General features: G+C 34.0%; 2 protein-coding genes across 3 annotated transcripts; both read right to left on the reverse strand.

Annotated features, from left to right (window-relative positions):
* Window positions 1-583: 583 nt before the first annotated feature.
* On the reverse strand, window positions 584-8,162 carry LOC125418144 (indole-3-acetaldehyde oxidase). Of its 2 annotated transcripts, none has more exons than XM_025071142.3 (10): window positions 7,830-8,162; window positions 5,134-6,816; window positions 4,722-4,981; window positions 4,357-4,566; window positions 4,052-4,270; window positions 2,940-3,905; window positions 2,146-2,241; window positions 1,819-1,917; window positions 1,413-1,602; window positions 584-1,073 (listed from the first exon to the last, which is right to left on the reverse strand). In XM_025071142.3, exons 1-10 carry the CDS (start codon window positions 7,993-7,995, stop codon window positions 853-855), a joined length of 4,110 nt encoding a protein of 1,369 aa, XP_024926910.2. In that variant the 5' UTR covers window positions 7,996-8,162; the 3' UTR covers window positions 584-852. The 2 variants fall into 2 exon arrangements, with proteins under 2 accessions (XP_024926910.2, XP_048324785.1); XM_048468828.2 differs by having other exon boundaries at window positions 7,812-8,162.
* Window positions 8,163-9,072: 910 nt separating this feature from the next.
* Window positions 9,073-16,723, reverse strand: LOC107410345 (indole-3-acetaldehyde oxidase). Its single transcript, XM_016017760.4, has 10 exons — window positions 16,308-16,723; window positions 13,185-14,867; window positions 12,724-12,983; window positions 12,366-12,575; window positions 11,923-12,141; window positions 10,735-11,700; window positions 10,524-10,619; window positions 10,212-10,310; window positions 9,881-10,070; window positions 9,073-9,511 (listed from the first exon to the last, which is right to left on the reverse strand). The coding sequence occupies exons 1-10, from the start codon at window positions 16,459-16,461 to the stop codon at window positions 9,291-9,293; spliced, it is 4,098 nt and encodes a 1,365-aa protein (XP_015873246.3). The 5' UTR covers window positions 16,462-16,723; the 3' UTR covers window positions 9,073-9,290.
* Window positions 16,724-19,834: the final 3,111 nt, after the last annotated feature.

A 19,834-nucleotide genomic window follows, 5' to 3' on the forward strand; every position in this document is an offset into this window, starting at 1 on the left:
TTTTAAATCGAGCAAGGAAACAAAAATAATTAAGAGCATTTTAAAACTGAGAAAACGATATATAATATGCCAACGAATTCAATGATCATCGTGATGATTATCATATAATTAGAACTTCGGCAAATAATGGATGCATGCACCTGCCTTATGTTGCATCATATATAGTTAATTATAATGATCACAATTCAACTGTTGTCCTTATCAAATTATGTCAGCAATTACTTCAAGATTTTTGTCCTTATAATTAAAATGATCATATAAAATATTTTCTACGCATTAATTTAATGTTTGATTATCACTAAATCTAGAATTATGAACTTCACATAATCATCATATAACATTGAAAGAACAAACATAAAATGGATTTTAACAAACAAAGACGGGACCTCTCATATCATTTGGTTCATAGAAAATGAGTATTGATCAAAGGAAATTAACCTAATTCATATAGTAAGAAGACACTCCTTTCTTTTTAGTGTTACCAAGAGGAAACCATAATAATTGACAATAGAGTTGCCACAAATTATAATAAATAGTAGGGATTTCTTTTGAAGTGTTAAAGCAAAATATGTGCTATAAAAGATAAGAGAAATAAATTTATAGTATATTTCAACAAGAACAAACATTACTTTCTTTCCATAATTATACTTATTTAAGCACATAAATTGCCTCCCTTTTTTATTTCATACAGTAAACAGATTTGGGAAACAATTGTTTTTTAAAAAAGAAAACAATAGGAAATGGGTTCAACTCTGATTACATATAGAATGGATTTATTCAAACCATTTTTTGAACCTCGTGTGTAAATAAAAATTTGAAGTTTCTGTCTGCATCTTACACCACAAAGCTCCTTCAGTTTTTCCTTCCTAAACTCCACTTCAAGTACTTCTCCACAATGTCAAGCCCACAAAGCTCCTTCACTACAGGCATAGTAGCTGGAACATCCAGTTGGAATATTGACTCTGATCCATCTTGTCCGCTCCATGAAAGAAGCTGTTTTCTTGCTTCTTTAACGGCAGCTCTTGTAGCGCAATGAACAGAAACTGCTAGCAGTAATGGTGGCTCACCAGAAGCTGCACAAATCATGATATTTCAGTTTTTAACTTTGTTAAGCATTGTAGAATCAGAATATAGAAATAAGAGTGTGTTACACATAGCTTAAAACAAAGTTTCTACTTTCACTAATTTGAAACTATAAAGACTTTTCAGGAAAAAGAGATTTCTGTAAAATACTTGCGTGAATACCAAGCTTGAAAATACCTTAAAACAGAAGTTATCTATAAGCAATAATATAAGAGTTTACCGAATTTTGAATGCCAATTGTAGCAGAAACTTGTTTGTCAAAATTAATTGGGATTTATTATTTGTTAGTAAGACCAAATGAGAACATATAAAGTATTGAAGAAACATACCTTTCGATGAAAGAACACGTTTTTCATTATGGCTGCTGTTTAGTAATTCAACATTGAACTGTTTGGGTATGGTGTCCATGGAAGGAATCTTGTATGACCACGTACTGTCAGTAATCACCAATCCATCAGAATTTGTAAGGTATTCTTCAGACATGAAAAACCCAATTCCTTGAACAAAAGCTCCCTCAATCTGCAAGAACCAGTTTCTACTTAAATACCAATGAAACTATAAGCCACAAAACAAAAAATTATAAAATCATTGGAAAGAATAACTCTCAAGATAAAATCATTGGAAAGAATAACTCTCAAGATACTAGTCTTAAACTGTTTTGCCTCCATTGTATCCATGGATAGCATCTTAAACTCTAGTGACTAATCAAACAGTACATAAGGAGTCCGAGCTAACCTGTCCTAAATCCACGGCAGGGTTGAGACTCTTTCCACAGTCATATATAATATCCACTTGCAAAACTGTGGTTTCTCCGGTCAGAAGATTCACCTCAACCTGTCACAAGAGGGCTTCATACACATTTAATCGAGTATTTCATTTTCCTTAATTTGGTTTTCATGCAGAAAGGCTGGAATTACATCATTAATCATTCAAGTGTATCGTAAATGTCACCGTTATGTTCTGATGTGCATTATGTTCAATGAGTTAATTACAAGTTTAATTGGGAAAGCTACTTTAATTTAAGAATATATAGAATGAAAAACCCATAAGGTAGAAACTTGCCTCACTCACTGCTACTCCATAGTTTAGGTATGAACTTGATGATGCATCAGGGATATAGAAAGTACTTGCTGATAAATTCACAGATTGCATGTGTGCCTGCAAAATGATTTTTGGTCTTTGGTGAAGGCATTCAGAAGTTCATCATTCTAAATAAACACAAAAGGAAAGTAGTTTATTGAGGAGTACATAACTTCTCAAAAGAAGCTCAGTCAAAGTTGATAGAAATTATTCTAAATCCTCTGCCCACAAAGTTCACCTTAAATAGATCAAATAGATACATGTTTGATGCTCTCCTATCTTTCTCTATCTTATTTCTTTTTGATTTATTTTCTACTTGATTATATCCTCGTAGAAATTTTGTAAAACCAAGCTTTTGAATTACACATTACGAGTATGTCCATAGACAGGACTCATCAAACTTAAACATAATTTCCTGGTAATATATGCATGATCCTGGATCAACCCAACTTATTGTTTCTATTTTTGACTGACAAACTAAAGCATGAAAATTCATAGAACTCAACGCCATGTAGCTAACTGTTAAAAAATATATTATTTTTCTGTAGCTAACATTTCCATCTGCATAGCGTAGCTCTCATTCAGTCAGCAAGCTTCGTCTGAGGGAGATATGGTGGTATTAGCCAAATTCCACACTGAAAACATATCTAAGTGAAAAGGCATAATGATCACTTAAATCTTGGAGAAACAAAGAGTTTGTCACTTCAAGAGGGTGGCTAGTTCATGTCTTCTGCAACTCAAAAATATGAAGAAAAAAGTAACACCTAAATAGATACCTGAGAAACAAGTGTGTCCCATTTGATAGGTCCCATTTGCTTCTGCATCCTCTCCTTGAAAGGAGTCAGCCTCTCAACCAGAATATTACAACACAGTCTAACTGCCTCACAGCTTGACTCTGATGTAGTGCTCCCACCAGTGATACCCCCTTGAATTAAGCTTAATGTATCAGCTTGTATGACCCGCACTCTGTCCAAGAGATCTCCATCTTCGCTACCAAGGATTGTATTGAGTCCAAAAGCTGTCATCTGTTTTACCTTTGTCCACAGCCCTTGGCCTATCTCAATCCCCCCAACTTCAACGACAATAGAGCCATCCTTTAGTATGCTTACCCTCCCTGGAGTTGGTCTCAATGACACTCCATAAAAAATAGGTACACGAGAAATTCCCTTCTTTTTCCATTTGTTGCACCTATTAAATTCTTTCACCATTTCAACCCTTTTGTCAAAGCTTGAAGATACGGCTAACTTTTCCCATAGCAAGGGTAAAGTATACTCCAGATTTTCACCAGCCCTATCCCTGTAAAATGATTTAAGGCTGTTGTATGTGTGAAGATTAACATTTCTGACCGAATCAACTTCCAATGAAAGGGTTGATGCCACATGTTCAATTATAGCTTCTGCAATAAATGATCCCTGTAGATCGCCAGGTGCCCGCATTGAAGACTTACTTGTATTGTTTGTTTTGCATACCTTTATGTTGATGGATAAAGCACCCCAATCATACTTCTGAAGTGCACTTGATACGGTGTGTGGCATTAGTGGACTCATATCTGGTGAAATCCCTGCATCGATCAATATTTCTATTTGCAAAGCAGTAATCTTTCCATCAGCCTTGAATCCAACAGTATAAGTGATTTTCATGGGATGCCTTCCTCCTGTCATTATCATATCGGTTTTGCGATTCATATACATCCGGACAGGGCGGTGTAACTTGTGTGCTGCAAGAGCACATGCTGTTGCAACCTAAATTATGAGAAGCAAGTGAAGTTATAATATTGATTGATCTCAAAATTATCAAACATCAGGAGCAAAGAGATCACATTATAATCATGCATACTTCAACGTTGTCAAAATGCTGTGTCATATAATTCTAGGGACAAAATACTCACAGGAATGGCAGCTACAGCCTTTCCACCAAAGCCACCTCCAACTCTTCTGGTAAGAACGCGGACATTATTTTCAGGTATACCCAGACATTTTGCAATAACACTGTGAGCAAATTCAGGATTCTGGATTGAACTGTAAACCACAATGCAGTTGTCTTCATCTGGTACTGCAAGAGCAGTTTGTGTCTCCATATAGAAATAGTATTGAGAACCAAGTTTGATCTGAATGTCACAATTCCCCAAAAAAAATATGGAAATAAGCATGCATGTTGTATGAGTCTTTGAATGACTAAGTATATAAGAAATACCTCAGCAGATACAATCTTGTGATCAGCTTCAGCCATTCCCTTTGATATATCACCAACTGGTTGTGGGTAAAAGAAAGGAGGGACATCAAAGAAACTAGATCTTTTAACAGCTTCTTCTACAGACAAAATAGGTGGCTCTAGATCTTCCATTCCATATTCAACCACTGCACAGTTTGCAACCATATTTGCATGTTTCTGTGCATCCGCAACCTACCAAAGTTGTTATAAATGAGTTAATAAAATACAGCGGCCCCTAACAAGAACAAAAATAAATAAAAAGAGAACATTCTCAGGATCCCACAATATTTAAATTCAAACAGTGGAACATAAGTCACAACATTATCAGATAATGAATAAGGAAATACCACAAAGGCAACACGCTGACCAGCACACTGAGTAAGCTCATCAGCAAACAAGGGTTCAGAACCAAAGAAAAAGTTCGATCCTATGTTCTCTCCAAGTTCAGGAATGTCTTTATAGGATATTACTGCTGCAACTCCATCTGGATGTGGTTTTGAGTTGACTTTTATACTCCTCACCCTTGCTAGAGGCTTTGTGCTGTAAATGAATGCTCCATGTAAGCAATCTGTTGGTGAAGGAATGTCATCTACATATACAGCCTCACCTGCAAAATTGATGAGCATGGATGTGATTTGCACATTAGCTTTAGCAAGCATGAAAAAGGAAAGTAGTGTAAAGATATAAATACAAAAGACAAACTATAAAGTGCAGTCAATGAAATAGTTACTAATCACAATATAATCAAGTGATATCAACCTGAAGCTTGGATGGCTGCTCCAGATTTGCTGATTGGCTCACCAACTGGATAGTAGCTTTTGCTTAATTCCAGCACCTGTTTTGCAGATGATAACATTGTTGGAATCTTATTAGAGTAATCTTGGACATTACTCTGACCTAGTTTAGAACATTTAGCCATTGAAGTACTTGCATATCCATTCAAGAAACCGTTGCTAATTTCAGCACTACCATCTATCAAAGAGCTAAAGAACTCAAAAAGAAACCCAGCAGCCAAGCTTGACCTATAAGCAGGATTTGCAGTGCCATCTTCAGAAACCACAGTAGCTCTAATCAATTGGATAGCTTCATATAAAACCTCAGCATTTAGAATTTTCCCACTTAAAAATTCCTCAACCCTTCTTGCCCTAATGGCATGTTTAGTCCCATAAGCACCAAAAGCCAGCTGACAATGATTCACCAAGATTCCATCCGAAGTCTCACAAGGAGAAACTTCGGCCAAGAAGGCAGCATTCAAAAATGCCAATGCACTTCCTAAAGGTCGGGGTGCTGCACGATAAGTTTCAAACAGCAAGATTGTATTGGTTTCTGGAAGAACTTTCCCAACTGATGGGATTTTCACATTTACAAGCACACTACTAAAATCTAATGGAGGCCTTAGCAGAAACTCCTCCAACGTAATTCTTTCGAATTGGTGACTGCTCATGATATCTACCACTGAATCAACAGCGAGAAGTATGGTAGCAATATCTGAAGGAAAATGTTTCCTTTGTGCCATCACCAAATTCCCTCCCACACTTGCAGTATTCCTGATGAACCCGGAAGCAACTTTCTCCATATGGCTGGCAATTTTTCTCAACACGTTCTCATCTCTTGGGTAAAAGTCATGTTGGTTCTCTTTCTTCAAAGCTTCAATAACTTTGGAGATTGTTACAGCTGCTCCAATCTCAACTCCTGTTTGATCAAGCTTAAGTATTGAGAGTTCAGGAACATGTTTCAGATCAATATATTTGTCATAGGGTTTTATTTCCTTGTAATATCCCATCCCAGTGTTACTAACTACTGTTTTTATCTCAGTCCCTTCATAAACTTTCAACAAGTTTTGAAGCTCCTCAACACTAGCAGGACTGTGCCAGTTATATCTTTTGGAATCCAAAGTGATGCCAGACCTGATTTCATTCTTTAAAAATTCTGGAAATGTACAAATCTCATGATTACGGTCATAAACAGGTAACTTGCTAATCTTTTCTTCCTTACTGTGTTCCTTTGTCCAAAATGAGTTCAACCCCAAATCCTCAATATCAACATCAGCTGCAAGACTCTTGCAGGCATCAGCAATGGGTCGGTAACCAGTACAGCGACAGAGGTTCCCTGCAACAGCCTTTTCAGCTTCTGAAACATTAAGCTTGGAGAAGGGTGGAGGGGGCTCCGACCGATTGGTTTTCTCAGCATTGATAAGAGCCCCAAAGAGTGAAACACACATTCCAGGAGTACAAAAGCCGCACTGAGAAGCATGGAAACCTGTGAATCTTTGGTGTATTGGGTGGAACCCATTTTTGCTATTTCCAAGGCCTTCAGATGTTGTAATTGAACATCTATTTATACTGCAGAGTAGTGTCAGACACGAACTTATGGTAAAATCCTCAACTTTGTCGTGCACTGGATCATACTTGGACAGTAGCACAACGCATGCACCACAACCTCCTGGTACAAAAAAATTTGTACGGTTTTCAAAATTACACCAAGTTTCATAGAAGGCCAAAATCATACATGATAGAAATACGGTAAACAACAAATATAAATTGGTGAGAATGTAATAAGACTTGCTTAAATTGATGAACAAGCAAACGAAGTGAGAGAATGAATTTTATACCATATTTGAAGAGGCTTGAGTTAAAATCAAGCCCTTCAAGTTCAACTTGTAAGTGTTCAAGTAGAAGTCAACGATGTTCGATTTCAACGCATCAACACTTTATTTAAACTTCGATTCCTGATTTGTTTAATTCAAAGTCAACAATGTTCGATTTCAACACATCAACACTTTATTTAAACTTCGATTCCTGATTTGTTTAACTCAAACTTTCACGACTTAAATTCAACTTTATTTAAACTTCGATTCTTGATTTGTTTAACTCAAACTTTCACTACTTAAATTCAACCCTTGACAAGTTGATCTTGATTCCCAATTAATTTGATTTGAAAGGATCCAATGTCTTTTTTTTTTTTTCCCCCCCTTTAGCCAACACATGATGATTTGATAAGGTCAAACAATCATCTGGTTCAGAATAAAATACAGATTCTAAGGAACATAACTAGAACCCAGAAAACTCTTTGAAAATGAAACTCCCTGATTTATATACATATATATTATGTATGTATATGTATATATATACATAAAGAAAAAAAAATGAAGCAATACAAGAACCAAAGTCCTCAAAAATGTAAAGGCCATATTCAAGTCAATGGCATAGAAGTAGCAGTACAATAATATAATTATCAAAAAAAAAAAAAAACAAAAAAACAAAACAAAAAGCAGTGCAATCATATACAAGATATTAATATTTAAAAGACCTGGCTCTCCAAGAATCAAAGGAAAACCAGATTGAAGACCAAAAATATCGAATTCACCAATTCTTATCATACAATCCATTTAATCAAATACTTAGAGTACAAGAAATAACAGATATACACGAACATACAGAGGGAAACAGAACAACCTTCACCGCAACCAAGCTTGGGACTTTTGAAGGGAGTCTGTGAACGCAAGAACTCGAGCAAAGTAGTTGAAGGGTCCACTGTTGGAAGCTCAAACCTCTGACCATTAACAGCAAACACCAAGGTTCCATTTCTGGTCTCTGTTTCCACCGCCATTTTTGAACTCATCCAGTTTGACAACTATTCTTATAGACATTGCCGGCCAAATGACAGTGACTAATTGTAGCAAAAAATCAGAAGCAGCTACGTCATCATGGAAAGGAATATATATATATATTTTTTTTGGGGAAACCCATGGAAGGAACCTTTTTATATTTAAACTCTTATACGGTATCAGATTCTCTCACCCAAACATATTTATATATATATATATATATATACACACATATACATACACCTAACACTAAAATTATTTCAGTTTGAACAACTTTTTAAGCCATTTTGGCTCATTATAGTAAAATAGGATATACATGCATATCGATACATATATATATATTTATATATGTATGCATATATATATATATATATATACATATGGGTGTGTGTGTTGTGATCACTAATATATTAGCAAATATATATATATATATATATAATGAATTAGTAACATTTTCATGTGTAGAAACACATTTTTACAGAACCAGGTTGAGTGGCAACCACCTATACTCTTGCATTGGAGACTACAAATTTTTTTATTTTTAACCATTTGGTAGGGTGTTCATTTGTCATGATAGTCAAATGATCATTTAGTTTCTCACGCAATTTTTCAAGATTGACCAAGAACTATGTACAACGTGCAGGACTTTTTTGTTTGTATAGTTATATAATAAAGCTGCCTGATTAGACGAAGTAAGATGCAAGGGATCTTGAATTTTGAAATCCCAAATCTTGAAAGAAAATTTATTATAAAGAACCATGTATGACGTATAGGACCTATTTTCTATATATAAAATTGTATGATAAGTATGTATAAGAACATGCAGCCTCCAAAGGATTAGTTCAAAAATTTAATGTAAAAAATAGAAAGATACTAGGTGTTGAATTAGTGAAGTACCAATGAACTTGGTACCTAACTTTATAAGCAAAGATTTAAAAAAAAAAAAAAAAAAAAAAAAAAAAAAAAAAAGGAATCTTTTCATTTTCATTTTGTCATTTTGTCACTTTGTCATTTTGTTTTAAACCTACTGCCACCAGCCGTGGCAAATGATGCAATTGTTATTCTTTTAGTTAAGAAATTAATATGAACTAACAAATGAACTTATAAATGGATAAAGGAAATTCATAACAAGCAATAAAATAATGTCATATTATTTGCAACTCGGTAAAAAGAAAAGGCTATAGTAGAAAAGAAAACGAGAATATGATTTTCTATAGAATGGATTTATTCAAAGTTCAAACCGTTTTTTGGACATTGAGTAGAATAAAAATTTGAAGTTTCTGTCTGCATCCCACACCACAAAGCTCCTTCACATGTTCTTTCCTAAACTCCATTCCAAGTACTTCTCCACAGCGTCAAGTCCACAGAGCTCCTTCACAACGGGAAAGGTAGCAGGAACGTCCAATTGGAATATTGACTTATACTCATCAAGGCTGCTCCATGAAAGAAGCTGTTTTCTAGCCTCTTTAATAGCAGCTCTTGTCGCACAATGAACTGAAACTGCTAGCAGTAGTGGTGGCTCACCAGAAGCTGTAAACATCATTATATTTCAACTTGACTTTGTTAAGCATGATATAATCAGAATATAGAGATGAGAGTTTGTTTTACATGGATTAAAACAAAGATTTTACTTTCTCTAATTTGAATAGGAAAAGAGATTTATGTAAGATACATTAGGGAATACCAAGCTTGAAAAAAATTTAAAACAGAAACTCCATAAGCAATAACGGAAGAGTTACCAACTTCTTTTACCGAATTTTGAATGCCAATTGTGACAGAATCATGTTTGTCAAAATTAAATGGGGGTTTTATGGTGAGGCCAAATGAGAAGAGATAAAATATTTGATTTATCAATTCATATTTACAATATGGTGAAAAAAATTACAGCATGTAGCATACCTTTTGAAGAAAGAACACGTTTTTCATTATGGCTGCTGTTTAGTATTTCGACATTGAACTGTTTTGGTATGGTGTCCATTGAAGGAATCTTATATGTCCAGGTACTGTCTGTAACCAACAATCCATCAGAATTTGTCAGCCATTCTTCAGACATGAAAAACCCAATTCCTTGAACAAAACCTCCCTCAATCTGAAACAACCAGTTACCACTTGAATAAGCAACCACAGAGACACAACAAGAGGGCAGAAGTTGAGGAAAATAACTATAAAAGTGATTAATAACTCAGAACTCAGAGCATTAATCACATAGTACATAAAAAAGGCAGCTAACCTGTCCTAAATCAACAGCAGGGTTGAGACTCTGTCCACAGTCATAGATAATATCCACTTGCAACATTGTGGTTTCTCCAGTCAGAAGATTTACCTCAACCTGCAATGACATGGCTTAGTTATCATTTTATCTAGTATTTCATTATCATCCATATGGTATTCATGCAGAAAATCTGGCATTGAAGCACTAATTATTCTGCTCTATGGTTTCTGCCATCACGATGGTCAGATGTGTATTATGCTCAAGGGTTAGTTACAGCTTAATTGGGCAAATTACTTTAATTTAAGAACGAGTCCCTATGGAAAAACTTGCCTCACTCACTGCTGCACCATAATTCAGGTATAAACTTGATGCTGCATCAGGAATATAGAAAGAACTTGCTGCTAAGTTCACAGATTGCAAGTGTGCCTGAAATTTGAAAGTTAAGAGAGAGACAAAGATTCTGTGAGTTTAGCTAAACAGGAAAAATATATTTAGATCAGTAAAATCATGGAAAAACAATATCTTGATAAGAAAAAGGTACCAAAGAAATAAGAGCCTCCCATTTGATAGGTCCCATTTGCTCCTGCAACCTCTCCTTGAAAGGAGTCAGCCTCTCAACCAGAATATTACAACACAATCTAACTGCCTCACAGCTTGACTCTGATGTAGTGCTCCCACCAGTGACGCCCCCTTGAATTAAGCTTAATGTATCAGCTTGTATGACCCGCACTCTGTCCAAGAGGTCTCCATCTTCGCTACCAAGGATTGAATTGAGTCCAAAAGCTGTTATCTGTTTTACCTTTGTCCACAGCCCTTGGCCTATCTCAATCCCCCCAACTTCAACAACAATAGATCCATCCTTTAGTATGCTTACCCTCCCTGGAGTTGGTCTCACTCTCACACCAAATATAATAGGTACCCGAGAAATTCCCCTTTTTTTCCATTTATGCTCCCCATTAAATTTTTTAACCATTTCAATCCTTTGATTAAATCTTGAAGACATGGCCAATTTATCCCATATTGAGGGTAAAGCATACTCTAAAGGTTCACCAGCACTATCCTGATAGAATGATTTAAGGCTGTTGTATTTATGAAGATTTAGACTTCTTACAGAATCAACTTCTAATGAAAGGGTGGATGCCACATGTTCGATTATAGCTTCAGCAATAAATGATCCCTGTACATCCCCAGGTGCTCGCATTGCAGACTTACTTACATTGTTCGTTTTGCATACTTTTATGTCAAAAGAGAGAGCACCCCAATCGTACTTCTGAAGTGCACTCATTATCGTATGTGGCATCATTGGACTCATATCTGGCGCAATCCCAGCATCAATCAATATTTCTAGTTGTAAAGCTGTAACCTTTCCATCAGACTTGAATCCAACAGTGTAAGTGATTTTCATGGGATGCCTCCCTCCTGTTGTTATCATGTCAGTCTTGCGATTGAGATATATCCGGACAGGGCGGTGTAATTTGTGTGCTGCAAGTGCACATGCTGTTGCTACCTAGGTTATGAGAAGGAAGTTATATCATTGATTAATCTAAATATTTTAAACATCAGAATCAAAGAGATCACATTATGATCATGAAATGCTTCACCAAAAGTTAGCTTACACAGCCTTTTGGTGTCCAACCTTATACCATAATATACGAAAACCACCACAATCATGATTTAGTTATTTTGTCAAAATGTTGTAGCATAAGGATTATTAGGACGAAATACTCACAGGTAGGGAAGGTACAGTCTTTCCACCAAAGGCACCGCCAGCTCTTCTTGTAAGAACACGAACATTATGTTCAGGAATACCCAGACACCTTGCAATAACACTGTGTGCGTACTCAGGACACTGAGTTGAACTGTAAACCACAATGCAGTTGTCTTCATCTGGTACTGCAAGAGCAGCTTGTGTCTCCATATAGAAATAGTATTGAGAACCAAGTTTGATCTGAATATCACAATTCCCAGAAAACATTTATGAAAATGTGCATGGATGTGTAAGTCTTTGGATGACTCAACTAAAAGCAAGAATGACAAGTATATAAGAACTAAGAATGACAAGCATTAAGAACTACCTCTTATTTTAGAGAGAAATTATTATATTTTTTTGCTATAACAAAATCCTTCTACAATTGCCAATTATTTTGTGTGTATTTTATTTGAGTGAACTACCTCGGCAGACACAATCTTGTGATCAGCATCAGCCATTCCTTTTGATATATCACCAACTGGTTTTGGGTCAATGAAAGAAGGGACCTCAAAGAAACTAGACCTTTTAACAGCCTCTTCTACGGATAATATTGGTGGTTCTAGATCTTCCATTCCATATGTAACCACAGCACTGAGTGCTGCCCTATCTGCGTTTTTCTGTGTATCTGCAACCTAATAAAGTTGTTTTAAATGAGTTAATTACATACAGAAATCCACAGCAGGAAAAGAAAAAAAAGTGTAACTTCTTTGGGATTCAATGTGTAAATTCAATCAGTGGAATAGGAGCCACAACACTGTCAAATGATGAATAAGGAATTACCACAAGGGCAAGACGCTGACCAGCACACTGAGTAAGATCATCAGCAAACAAAGGTTCAGTACCAAACATAAAACTTGATCCGATATTCTCCCCAACTTCAGGAATGTCTTTATGAGATATAACTGCTGCAACTCCATCTAAATGTGGTTTTGAGTTGACGTTTATGCTCTTCACCTGTGCTAGAGGTTTTGCGCTATAAATGAATGCTCCATGTAAGCAATTAGTTGGTGAAGGAATGTCATCTACATATATAGCCTCACCTGCATAATTGATCAGCATGAATAAGATTAGTAGATTAGCTTTTGAGAGGATGCAAAAAGAAAGCAGTGTTATGATATAATACAAAAACACAACAATGACAAATGAACGAATCATGAGAGAATAATACAAAAACACAACAATGACAAATGAACGAATCATGAGAGATCATAGTAATCATATTTTGTTTAAATGATATCAACCTGAAGCTTGGATGGCTGCTCCAGATTTTGTGACTGGCTCACCAACTGGATGGTAACTTTTGCTTAACTCGACAACCTGCCTTGCAGATGATATCAACGTTGGAGACTTGTTGGAATAAAATTGGTCATTATTCTGTCCTAGTTTAGAGTGTTTGACCAATGAAGTGCTTTTACATCCATTCAAGAAACTAGTGGTTATTTCAGCACCTCTATCTAGCAAGGAGCTAAAGAACTCAAAAAGAAAGCCACTAGCCAAGCTTGACCTGTAAGCAGGATTTGCAGTGCCATCTTCAGGAACTACAGTGGCTCTAACCAATTTGATAGCTTCATATAAAACCTCAGCATTTAGAATTTTTCCGCTTAAAAATTCCTCAACCCTTCTTGCCCTAATAGCATGTTTCGTCCCATAAGCACCAAAAGCCAACTGACATTGATTCACCAAGATTCCATCAGAAGTCTCACAAGGAGAAACTTCAGCCAAGAAGGCAGCATTCAAAAAAGCCAATGCTTTTCCTAAAGGTCGGGGTGCAGCACGATATGTTTCAAAGAGCAAGATGGTATTGGTTTCTGGAAAAGCTTTCCTAACTGATGGGATTTTAACACTTAAAAGCACATTATTAATATCTAATGGAGGCCTTAGCAGAAACTCCTCCAATGTAATTCTTTCGAATTGGTGACCACTCATTATATCTACCACTGAATCAACAGCAAGAAGTATGGTAGCGATATCCGAAGGAAAACCTTTCCTTTGTGCCATCACCAAATTTCCTCCCACACTAGCAGTATTTCTAATGAACTCTGAAGCAACTTTCTCCATATGGCTGGCAATTTTTCTGAACACAATCTCATCTCTTGAGTGAAAGTCATGCTGTCTCTCTTTCGTCAAAGCTTCAATCACTTTGGAGATTGTTACAGTTGCTCCAATCTCAACTCCTGTTTGATCAATCCTAAGTATTGATAGCTCAGGTATATGTTTCAAATCAATATATGTTTCATATCGTTCTAGTTCCTTGTAATAACCCATCCCTGTGTTACTAACAACTATCTTCATCTCAGTCCCTTTATTAACTTTCAACAAGTTTTGAAGCTCCCCAACACTAGCAGGACTGTACCAATTATATCTTTCAGAATCCAAATACATGCCAGACCTTATTTCCTTCTTCAAGAACTCCGGAAATGTACAGACCTCATTATTACAGTTGTACAAAGGTAATTTGCTTTTCTTTACTTCTTTGCTGTCTTCCTTTCTCCAGAAGGAGTTGAACCCCAAATCCTCAATATCAACATCGGCTGCAAGACTCTTGCAGGCATCAGCAATTGGTCGGTAACCAGTACAGCGACAGAGGTTCCCTGCAACGGCCTTTTCTGCTTCAGAAACAGTAAGCTTGGAGAACCCTGGAGGTGGCTCCAACCGGTTGCTTTTCTCAGCATTGACAAGAGCCCCAAAGAGTGAAACACAGATCCCAGGAGTACAAAAGCCACATTGGGAAGCATGAAAACCAGCGAATCTTTGGTGAATGGGGTGGAACCCATCTTTGCTATTTCCAATGCCTTCAGATGTTGTAATTGAACATCTATTGATATTGCATAGCAGTGTCAAACATGAACTTATAGTACAATCCTCAACTTTGTCAAGTACAGGGTCGTACTTGGACAGCAGCACAACACAGGCACCACAACCTCCTGGTAAAAAATATATATTGATAGTTTCAATAAATTATACCAAGTTCCATAGAAGTTGATAAACCAGATATGATAAAGAATACAAAAAAGCCAAACGACCAAAATAATGACCATTACAGGTACTAATACTTGCTTAAATCCTAAATGTGCATACCATCATGATTGAAAAAGTATTGTTATTCATCCAATTGTTGACCAAGCATACAAAGTTCAAAAATAAATTTGACACCTGATATAAATCTAAATAATAGCATATTGAACAACATTACTAAAGACGCTTGAGTTAAAATCAACAACCTTCAAGTTCAACTTCTAGGGGTACAAGTAGAAGCCATTGTTGTTCGATTTCAATATAGCAACACTTGCTAAAAGTTTATGATTAACACGAACTTTTACAAGTTATAAGTTGAACCTGGTTCAGATAAGTTCGTTTAACCCTTTTTTTTATAAGCCAACTCTTGATAATTTAGTTAGATCGAACAATCACCTGGTTCTGAGTAGAATACAGATTCTGTTCAGTTAAAAATACCATTTAAAATAAAATAAAAATAAATAAATAACAAGTTCATACTGATGCAACCTAAATTTCATTCGTGAACAATGGGTTATGGAGTGGAGTCGAGTGACAAACGTTGGAAAAAAACACCATTTTAAAATTAATATTAGATATTATATTTGTTAGAAGGTGGATGATGATAGAAAGATTTAAAAGATAAAAAAACTAAGAGGGTAAGAGTTTGATAGGATTTATGTGTTGTACATATTCAACAAACAAACTTTAATCACATTAAAATTATGGTGGAGGAAAAAAATAATTATAGTTGTAATTTTTTTAAGAAATTACAATATCATTTATAGATATTAATTGCCATCGATAAGAAAAGGTAAAAATGTAAAAGAATGAAATGGGACAATCTTTTATTGTTATTTTTATACATTTAATATTTCAATTTTTAAAATTATTTTAAATATTTTTTTAAAAAATTAGAAAACATTTAAAATATATATTTTGAAGAATGGGGTAAAGGGGACCTTGAGCCATTGCACACTAGGCTCATGGCACTGAGACGACTCATTGAATTTGATTTTTTTTTTTTTTTTGGGTTGGTAATAAACCTGTTTATTTACATGCATATATAAATAGCTAAGTCTTCAAAATTTTGAAATCCCTATATCCAACCCAAATTAGAAAATTAAATTGGCAGTGCACCAATCTTGTACAAGGTATACGAGACATACAATTGGAAACATAGGAATCAAGCAAAAGTCAAATTGAAGACCAGACATAGACATTAATTCTTATAACAAAACCCATACTATTCAAAACTTGGAGAACAAGAAACAGGAAGTATTCCTAACGATATATATATATATATATATATGTATATGAATAAGAGAGAGAGAGAGAGAGAGAGAAAGAGAGAGGAACACAGCACAAACCTTCACCACAACTGAGCTTGACACTTTTGAAGGGAGTTCGTGAACGCAAGAACTCGAGCAAAGTGGTTGAAGGATCGACTGTTGGAAGCTCAAACCGCTCACCGTTAACAGCAAACACCAAAGCTCCAGCTTTTCTCTCTGTCTCCATCACCATTTTTGAGCCACTCCAATGAGGACTATTCTTGTAGGCATTGCCTGCCAAGTCTTAGCAAATTTAATGAAAGCAAATGCCAGAGAAAATTCAGAAGAAGCTACGTCATCAATGAAAATGGAACCTTTTTTCTCTTATTTTATTATTTTGTTAAGGCACTAGATTTTTGTCCAATATATATTTTTATATGCTCAAACAAACAAATAGATTTTCATGTACACACACTCTTTAACATGGTCAAGTTTTTAAGCCATTTTGGATCACTGCAGTAAAAACTATATATTATATGTAATATATTAGCAGAGAAATAAAAGGATTTCATTATATATATAATGAATTAATAACAGCCATTTTCATTATTATTGAAACACATTTTCCTAAAACCTGGCTGAGTGGTAACCTTTTATATTCTTATATTGGAGAATAAATTTTTTTTTTTTTTTTTTTAACAATACTCAATTTTTTCTTTTAACCGAACAAAGTTTGAAAACTTTTTGGACCAAAAATGTTTTTTAATTTTTTTTTTATTTAGAAAAAAGAAAGAAAGAAAGAAAAGTCATAGAAAACCGCAATAGTCGATGCACGTGTCTTTTGATTTTCACTGTATGTATCACATTAAGTCAAATTAATCATCACAAGTTGAAATCTAATCTTCAGCTAGACCATATTACATCTGCCATTACTTACAAACTTTTCAATTTGGAATTAAACTAGTCATTTCTAAATTCTTTTCAGCTGATAAATTCAATGTTTGATTGTCAGTAAAACATGTGTTGCCCTAAGTCAACATGGTGAAATTTTAAACATCTTGTCCATACGAAGTAAGTTCCGGTCCTATGAAGAAGTAATTTTTTTATTATTACAATTTAATATTGGAAAAAGTGTACACGAATTTGGAGAGCATAAAAAATCATTAATTGTATGGATATTGGATGTTGACTAATGCAGCAAACAAATAATTAAAATTATTAATTGTATAGATGTTGGAGAATATAAATTAAAAATATTTATTTTATAGATATTGGATGTTGACTAATGCAACAACTTGGCAGACAAAAAATTTAATTCCAATATATGTTATTGTACAATATATATATATATATATATACTGCCATGTACAAAGTCATTGTCTTTTACCAAAAAAAAAAAAAAAAAAAATCTACAAAGTCATTGTCACAGTTCGCACGAAACATTTTTTTTTTTTTTCCTGGAAAAAGCATGCAGTGCCAATTAAACAAATAAAGCCTTACTTAAAGTACAAATTATTCCTGAAAAGACCAATCTGCCCCAACAGATTCTTCCAAATAATAGTTTTTTTTTTTTTTTGGTAATTTTTATTAGAGATTTTTTTGGCAATTTTCCAAATAATCATCTTAACCATTCACAAGCATTTCCTTCCTAGGCCTTTTCTTTTTTTTTTTTTTTCCTGGTAATTATATCCTTCCCAGAACCTGACACCGAGATTTCAATCTCTTGAAGGATTTTTTTTTTTTTAAGCTAATTAATCTTTAAAAGAAACCATATTAACAATAACGAACAATTTTTTTTTTTTAAAGAAAAATGTTAATTTTGTAATTAGATAACAAAGAGGAGTTTTTTTTTATCAATCAATTTTTTATTTTTGGATTTTTTTTTAAAAATTAACTTAGTTTAAGTAGTATGATAACAATAGGTGAGGTGGCCACCACCAATGGTCGTGTCACAGTGAGGATCGACTTTTAAGTAGTTTGATGAAGCCACAATGTACACTGATGTTTACATTGGTCATGAGAATTTTTCTTTAAATAAACTCAAATACAAACAACTAATAAAATTTTCTTTTTTCTTAGCTAGACCTAAACAATAAAAAAATAAAAAATAAAAAATGAAACCTTTTTAGTTATTCATTACGTTTGCCGTTTGAATGGTCTTTGTTCTAATATCTCTTTATAAACAGTCCTCTATGTAAAAGTACCTAATATGAAAAACACACAATCAGCATACTCTTTTTGAATAAATCACACTTAGCCTAATGTTGTAATTCAATGGTCAAAAACCAACATGCATAAATTCAAACCTTTTTCAAACAAATTACGACAGCCACTAATTCAAAATTTGTAAACCCCCAACGAATTAAATGTTTGATTATTTCTAAAACATGCAGAGGCCTTAGGTGTCTTAGGGAAATTGTAAAACATTTCGGCAGTGTTTTGATGGTAGATGAAGAAATTAAACACACTGATCAAATAACATCTGGAAAGATTTCCTATGAAAAAATTTGTCGATATTACAATTCAATATTCAAAAAGTTTACACGAATTTTGGAGAATACAAAAGTCATTGTGAAGATATATTGGATACGAAATTTGTTGACTAATGAAACCATTTGGCAAACAAATAATTTAATTCTAATCATACCATGTACAAAGTGAAATTAGTCACAATTTGTTTATTTATTTTTTCATGAGGAAAAAGCATGTAATGCCAAACAGACAATCTTAACTTCTGTGCAAATTATTCCTAAAGATAGATAGACTAAAAAAAAATCTGCCCCAATAGATAACTCCAAATATACTTCTTTAGAATCTGAAACCAAGATCTCATCTCATTTGTGCTCATACTTTCTTAATATATTTCAGTCTAATATTCTCAACTGGCAATTTGATGGCTGAGGTCTATTAACCTCTAGTATTTTGGAATTAAAAATTTTAAGCTACATTAATGCCTCCTAATAATAATAATAAACAAAAATTTGATTTTCTTTTCTTTTTTGTTTTTGGGTCATCAATAAAAAGAGATTCAAGTTATGAACTAAGAAAAAATATTAATTTTGTACTTGGGTATTAAAGAGGAGACCTTTTTATTTCAATTAACTCATTTTGATTTAATCATTTTTTTTTTTTTTTTTTAAAAAGGTGAGGTAACCATTCATTATGCTTAAGGATGTAAAGTCAGACCATCTAGTCCGGTCCAAATCCAAAAGTTCTAATTTTGATGACTTTAGGCTAAGCTTTTTTCGTATTGAAGACAATATTTAAGTTGGGTCGGGCTAGATCAATATGTCAAATTCAAAGGTCATTATCTGATTTTATGAGTATCAAATTGGACTTTGAGTTCAGATATCGAATTCGAATTTTGGACGTAGAACTTAAACCCAATTTTAAAATACAAAATTTAATTTTTACTTTTTTTATAGTTTTAAAATTTGATTCAAAAATATTTTTTTTATTTAAACTATTTTTATAATAATAAAAATAAAAATAATAGCTAAATAAATAGATAATATTATATGTACCAAATTTATTAACTAAATTTTTTATATTAAATAAAGTAACTATTTTATTAATAGTTGATATATTATTAAATATTTTAAAATTATGAAAAGTAAATTCAATGA

This window comes from Ziziphus jujuba, chromosome 10 (assembly GCF_031755915.1).
Source record: "Ziziphus jujuba cultivar Dongzao chromosome 10, ASM3175591v1".
Taxonomy (NCBI): Eukaryota; Viridiplantae; Streptophyta; class Magnoliopsida; order Rosales; family Rhamnaceae; genus Ziziphus; species Ziziphus jujuba.

Coding starts and splice junctions, on each gene's coding strand:
- LOC107410345 (XM_016017760.4), bottom strand. CDS start 16,461: ATGGTGATGGAGACAGAGAGAAAAGCTGGAGCTTTGGTGTTTGCTGTT. Junction 12,984..13,184: donor AGCAGCCATCCAAGCTTCAG/GTTGATATCATT, acceptor TCAATTATGCAG/GTGAGGCTATATATGTAGAT. Junction 10,620..10,734: donor GGGAGGCTCTTATTTCTTTG/GTACCTTTTTCT, acceptor TTCAAATTTCAG/GCACACTTGCAATCTGTGAA.
- LOC125418144 (XM_025071142.3), bottom strand. CDS start 7,995: ATGAGTTCAAAAATGGCGGTGGAAACAGAGACCAGAAATGGAACCTTG. Junction 4,567..4,721: donor GTCAGCGTGTTGCCTTTGTG/GTATTTCCTTAT, acceptor CAACTTTGGTAG/GTTGCGGATGCACAGAAACA. Junction 1,918..2,145: donor ATGGAGTAGCAGTGAGTGAG/GCAAGTTTCTAC, acceptor CTCTTGTGACAG/GTTGAGGTGAATCTTCTGAC.